At 26.1% G+C, this 7,033-nt stretch overlaps 1 protein-coding gene across 1 annotated transcript in view; it reads right to left on the bottom strand.

The window, feature by feature from the left end:
• Positions 1–3,892: 3,892 nt before the first annotated feature.
• LOC102578799 ((RS)-norcoclaurine 6-O-methyltransferase-like) overlaps positions 3,893–7,033 on the bottom strand; it is a 6,277-nt gene continuing 3,136 nt past the window's right edge. Inside the window, exons 3-4 of the mRNA XM_006353525.2 lie at positions 5,656–6,036; positions 3,893–4,213 (exon numbers count right to left, since the gene is read on the bottom strand). Of these exons, the coding sequence (XP_006353587.2) occupies positions 3,893–4,213; positions 5,656–6,036 (702 nt within the window). The remainder of the gene's footprint in view (positions 4,214–5,655; positions 6,037–7,033) is intronic.

Consider the following 7,033-nt stretch of genomic DNA (forward strand, 5'->3'; position numbering starts at 1 on the left):
CTGATTTTAGGGAAATTAGTTTTTAGGGATTTCTGATTTTTTTTATTGGAATTTGGGCTGGGCATGGGCTGAGAATTAAGGTTGTGGGCTATCAGCTATGGGCCGGCTGGAGCCTGGACATGGGCTGAGATTTTAATTAAGGGGTAAAGAATATATACATATAATTTCGGTTTTTCGGTTAACCGAATTTTTTAAGCTAAAAACCGAAAAACTGAAATATTAAAAACTGAAACCGAAACCAACCGAAAAACCGAAACCGAAATTTAAAAAAAATCGGTTCGGTCGGTTTTTTCGGTTTTAACCATATTATGCCCAGCCCTAAGTGTAGTTAAGTAATTTGTCCTTTAAATAACAAGATTCTAAATTCAAAATCTGTTTAAAGTTTGGAATATTACAATTTAAATAAAAATTATGTTTATAAAATATGTACTACATAAAATAAAAATTTCCTAAAATTTCTAGGGAATCACTACATAGGCCGTAGCCTATGCAATATTGTCATAGTTTTTGTGTTTTATTATGATCATTGGAAAACAATTAAGTTAATATTTATATTTAGTTATTTATGTTTTTACTTGAAATCAAACTTAATAAATATTATAAAGATAATTTTATTTGTGGATTTGACTAACAAGTAGTAACACTTGCCCCATATAATATTGTCTTGTCGATATTTATGATCATATTTTTAAATTATAATTTAATTTTAAAAATTATAATATATATATATAAGAAAAGAGGGCTTGCCCGACAAAGCCCGTAGCCCACGTACTTGTGGGTTGGACCGACTATTTTCTGGCCCACATCGAAAATAGGCTAGCCTGGCCTGACCCGTCAAATTTCAAAGCATGTATGGATTAGTCCGGATGGGGTGGGCCAACCCATATTGACAACTCTACATGTGATACTATCTATCTTGATTGTTTATGGGTTATTGGTTAGAAATTTAGAATCGAATGAATCTGGTGTAGATAAGCTATTTAACTAAGTTTTGCTCTATTTTAGAGGATTTATTTGGTCCAAATAAAAAATGATAGATTAAAATTAGATATCTGATAGACTCGTTAAACAATTATAGTATGTCAAATTTTAGAAATGTAATAAATCAAAAATAGAAAAAATTGTAATATAAATAAACTAAAATAGTAAATAAAAGGATATAAGAAATGTACATCCAAATACGAGCTCTTGTTAAGTTTTATGGTAATTCTCGTTAAATCTAACTATCATGATTTATTAGTATAAAAAAACATTTACTTTAATAAATATAATAGACAAAACTATTCAAAATTATATTTACATGATCATTTTAAACATATTCTAGACACAAGGGACTATTTTTGTTCTTTTTTCTTTTATAAATTATTTTTAGAGTCATTTTTCATGTTTTATTTACTTCTTTTTTTAAATAGTAAAAATCAATCAAAACTCTTTACCCTATTCAGACAAACAAAAATATGTCAATAAGAGAAAGGCACATGCATGCAAATGCAATCAGTAGGATGTCACATTCAAATATCGAATTTATCTAAATTCAATGTATAATATAAATTTATATATATAAACAATTCATTAGGATTTACTATTATTACTACTATATATATATAAGAGACTAGGAAGCACACAAGTGTTGGACGACATGTGTGCTTCCTTGCCAAGGGTATTTTTGATTTTTGCACAATGTTTATGCTTAAATAATGTTGTACTTGCTTATTTTATAATTATACCTTTAATTATTGGACAATTTAACCCAGCTATTACTTATCTCTCAGCCGAAATGTTAGACTTTCATTTAGGCACATTTACTTTTCCTCATCTCGTGTGTTTTCTGATTTTCATTTATCATGCGTTTTCAATATATGTTTTGTATCTAATTCTTTTGGTCCAAATATAAAATGATAGATTAAAATTAGATTTCTGATAGACTCGTTAAACAATTATAGTATGTCAAATTTTAGAAATGTAATAAACAAAAATAGAAAAAATTGTAATATAAATAAACTAAAATAGTAAATAAAAGGATATAAGAAATGTACATCCAAATACGAGCTCTTGTTAAGTTTTATGGTAATTCTTGTTAAATCTAACTATCAGGATTTATTAGTATAAAAACATTTACTTTAATAAATATAATAGACAAAACTATTCAAAATTATATTTACATGATCATTTTAAACATATTCTAGACACAAGGGACTATTTTTGTTCTTTTTTCTTTTATGTATATATACATTTGATTGGTTAGTGTTTTTTTTCACTGTCAAACCACAACGAATCAATAAAAACAAGTTTTTTAATTTTCTCAGTTTTTTTTAAGTTCCATTTGAAACATGTTACACTGAAATTAAATTATTATTTTTATGAAATATGACGCAAATGTCACTATTTCATACAATTATATCTACTTCAATTTATTATAAATAATTATATAAACACTATCATTTTAACGCATAAACAAGGAAAACAATATTTTGTATATACAACTATTAATATATATATATATATATAATATATATTTCCCATTTTTGTGGCATTATGGTTGATAGTTTTTTATATAACGAGTTGATTGACTATCTAAACTTTTATTTCGTAGATGAAGGTTTTATTCTTCATTTTGTAATTTTCTCCTCCATTTTTTATTCTCATATTTTTATGTAATTTAAAAAATTTAAAAATAATATATTTGTTAACTATCAATTATGAAAAAAATAAATATACGAATTATATAAAAAAAATTGAATAGATAAAATTCATAACTTAAAATTGATCTGAAATATTAGAGGAATGAAGAATAAAAGATTTTTTTATAAAAAAAAAAAGGGAAAAGAAAAGAAATGGACAAGTGTACGAATGTGGAGTAAAATGTATGGGAAAAGGAATAACAATGTAAAATAAAACGAATAGGACCCACATATTTTTTTGTTCATAAATTAAGTAAGACAGGAGAGAGAAACAACAATATTGAATAAGAAAGGTGGGGCGTACATATTTTTTTAATTTAAAAATAATGCCTCACATATCAAGTCATATTTGTGCGTCTTCCGCCATAAAATTTGTCTATGTTTTGTATCTAATTCTTTTGTTCAACATGTTATACTTCTTGAAATTTAACTACTATATTTATTATATTTTAACTACAAAATATATTAGAGGTACAACCTTCTTTTTTTTTAAAAAAAATATTTAGTTGGCTCTTAAAATTTTATCATTGTTATATGAATTGGAACAAATGAAATAATATATATTATTATTAAAATTACATAAAAGATGTTATAAATCACAATAATTAACAATTGAAAATATTATAGAAATTTGGTTGACTAATTGAAATAGAAGAAGTAACATATATTATTTGAAAATAACGTCAAAAGTTCTAGAATTTCGCAGTAAATTAACAACTGAAAATATTTATGATTATTCACGTGAATTGAAACAGAAGTAACATATATTATTTAAAAATGACGCAAAAAATACTATAAATCAAAACAAATTAATAACTTCAAATATATTTTTAATAAAACATATAATTTTTTTTGATTGATTCTTCAAAATTCCTTTATATCACATAAATTTGAGGGAAAAAATAGTAACATATATATTTGGGCATGTGCTGGCATGGCATCAAATATCTAGTATAATAATAATATGCTTGAGTTCATAAGTTGAAAAATACAACAAATTTCATGCTAGAAATTGTATAGATTAAATTCATAAAATAAAAATACAACATGCGTGTTCAATGCTTAATGAGATCAGTACACTAGATATGTTGTTGCAGCAAATAGTAGATTAGAATTCATAATATTAAAAAAACAATATGCGTGTTCAATGCTTACTAAGAACCTTAAAGATAGAGTTTACATTCTGAATTCATCTTCGAACATCGTAAAAATCAAGAAGGATAAGCTTGAATAACAGATTGAACAGCATTAATGTGACTAATTGTGTGTCTATTAAATCCAGCTTCATTCAAAACATAAGCCCATTCTTTAGAAGTTCTCTCTTTTCCATTGGTTGTGTGAGCCATCATCACCATATCCAACATTAAACCATCTTTGAGCTTCTCATTATTTGATCCTCTAATAATACTTTCTTCTTTTTCACCAACTATTGCTTCCAATATTATCACTTTCCCATTGTCTTGTGGAATTGCTTCTCTACACTTTGTTAATATTTGTATGCATTCTTCATCACTCCAATCATGTAAAACCCACTAATATACATAACATATACAACAATATACATGAGGTTATGAAAATTAATAAAACAAAATTGAATATAAGAAAATACTTTCCTAATAAATTAAAAATGACTAGAATTTCTGATAAATTCTGTCAAATATTAGCTCGTACGAAACATTTACGATCGACTTTCAATTAAAAATCTGAGTGATGAATCTTTTGGAAACAGTCTCTCTACCTTCACGAGGTATGAGTAAGGTATGTGTACACTTTATCCTCCTTAGACCCTAGCTATGGGATTGGAGAGGGTTTGTTATTGTTGTTGTTGTTTGTTGTTTCAATCAAAAATGTCTTTAACGGTGAGATTTTCGTCAATATTTGTGTAAGGTTAATAGAAATAAAGATAATTTCCCACCAATACAATTACTTCAACACATATACATAAAGTTATGCAAAAATACTATTTAACTAAAGCGAATTTCGTTCAAAATGTTTTTAACAGACAATTCATCGGAAATCCAGTAAACACTATTTTTTTTTAAAATAACTTTTTTATTAAATTCGTTTGAAATTGGCTCGTCAATAATGTTTCCGACATGCTTTTCATAGAAAATCTCTCAACGATAAGCTATTTTTTTACGAATGTCCATTAAAAACTTGTAAATAGAAATAATAGTATAAAATATATCAGTGGACAACTTTAGACCTACTCTCAAAACACAAGGGACCATTCCATATTTGTCCTTTTTCCCTTTTTTAAAATAGTAAAAAACGATCAAACTCTATACCCTTTTCGAACAAACAAAAAAATGTCAATAAGAGAATGGCACATGCATGCAAATGCAATCAGTAGGATGTCACATTCAAATATAAAATTTATCTAAGTTCAATGTAAAATGCGAATTTATATATATGAATCCATTAGGATTATAATAATAATATGCTCGAATTCGTAAGTTGAAAATACAACAAATTTCATGCTAGAAGTTGTGTAGATTAAATTCATAAATTTTAAATTTTAAATCAATGTCTAACAGTAGTAATAAAACATAAGGATCAGCTTGAATAATTGACCAGCATTAATTTGATTGATATAGTGTGTATTAAATCCCACATGCATTGATCAGATTTCAGAACATAAGTTTTGAATAAGAACCACACATCAATATTTTCAAGTTATTATTATATATATATTTAAAGTCTCTATAGTTTTATCTTTCTCAGACTTCACATGTGAGTTGACATTATTTTCGTTGCAACAAATAGTAGGTTTGATTTGATGCACTTGAACAATAAGTCGAAGGTCTTTCGAATATAGTCTATCTACCTTCACGAGGTAAGAGTAAGGTATATGTACCTCTACCTTCATCAAACTTCACTTATAAGATCAATACACTAGATATGTTGTTGCAACAAATAGCAGATTTAAATTAATAATTTCAAAAATACAACGACTTCAATGCTTTTTAAGAACCTTAAAGATAAACCAACAGAGTTTACATTTTAAATTCGTCTCCGAACACGGTAAAAATCTAGAAGGATAAGCTTGAATAACAGATTGAACAACATTAATGTGACTAATTGTGTGTCTATTAAATCCAGCTTCATTCAAAACATAAGCCCATTCTTTTGTAGTTCTCTCTTTTCCATTGCTTGTGTGAGCCATCATCACCATATCCAACATTAAACCAACATCTTTGAGCTTCTTATTATTTGATCCTCTTATAATATTTTCTTCTTTTTCACCAATTATTGCTTCCAATATTTTCACTTTCCCATTATCTTGTGGAATTGCTTCTCTACACTTTGTTAATATTTGTATGCATTCTTCATCACTCCAATCATGTAAAACCCACTAATATACATAACATTTACAACAATATACATGAGGTTATGAAAATTAACAACAAAAATGAATATAAGAAAATAATTTCTTAATAAATTAAAAATAAGTAGATTTTCTGATAAATTCCGTCAAATATTAACTTGTACGAAATATTTACGATCGACTTTCGATTAAAAATCTGAGTGAAATCTTTTGGAAACAGTCTCTCTACCTTCACGAGCTATGAGTAAGGTATGTGTACACTTTACCCTCCTTAGACCCTAGCTATGGAATTGGAGAGGGTTTGTTATTGTTGTTGTTGTTTGTTGTTTCAATCAAAAATGTCTTTAACGGTGAGATTTTCATCAGAAATTTATAGAAATAGAGATAATTTCCCACCAATTCAATTACTTCAACATATATACATGAAGTTATGCAAAAATACAATTTAACTAAAATAAAACGATATTGAATAGGAAAGGTGGGACCTACATATTTTTTAATTTAAAATAATGCCTCACATATCAAGTCATATTTGTGCCTCTTCCACCATAAAATTTGTTTATGTTTTGTATCTAATTCTTTTGTTCAACCTGTTATACTTCTTGAAATTTAACTACTACATTTATTATTTTAACTACAAAATATATTAGAGGTACAACCTTCTTTTTTTAAAAAAAAATATTTAGTTGACTCTTAAAATTTCATCATTGTCATATGAATTGGAACAAATGAAATAATATATATTATTATTAAAATTACATAAAAAATGTTATAAATCACAATAATTAACAATTGAAAATATTATAAGAAATTTGGTTGACTAATTGAAATAGAAGAAGTAACATATATTATTTGAAAATAACGTCAAAAGTTCTAGAATTCGCAGTAAATTAACAACTGAAAATATTTATGATTATTCACGTGAATTGGAACAGAAGTAACATATATTATTTAAAAAATTACACAAAAAATACTATAAATCACAACAAATTAATAAATTAATAACTTCAAATATATTTTTAAA

This window comes from Solanum tuberosum, unplaced genomic scaffold (genome assembly GCF_000226075.1).
Source record: "Solanum tuberosum cultivar DM 1-3 516 R44 unplaced genomic scaffold, SolTub_3.0 scf00155, whole genome shotgun sequence".
Classification (NCBI taxonomy): Eukaryota; Viridiplantae; Streptophyta; class Magnoliopsida; order Solanales; family Solanaceae; genus Solanum; species Solanum tuberosum.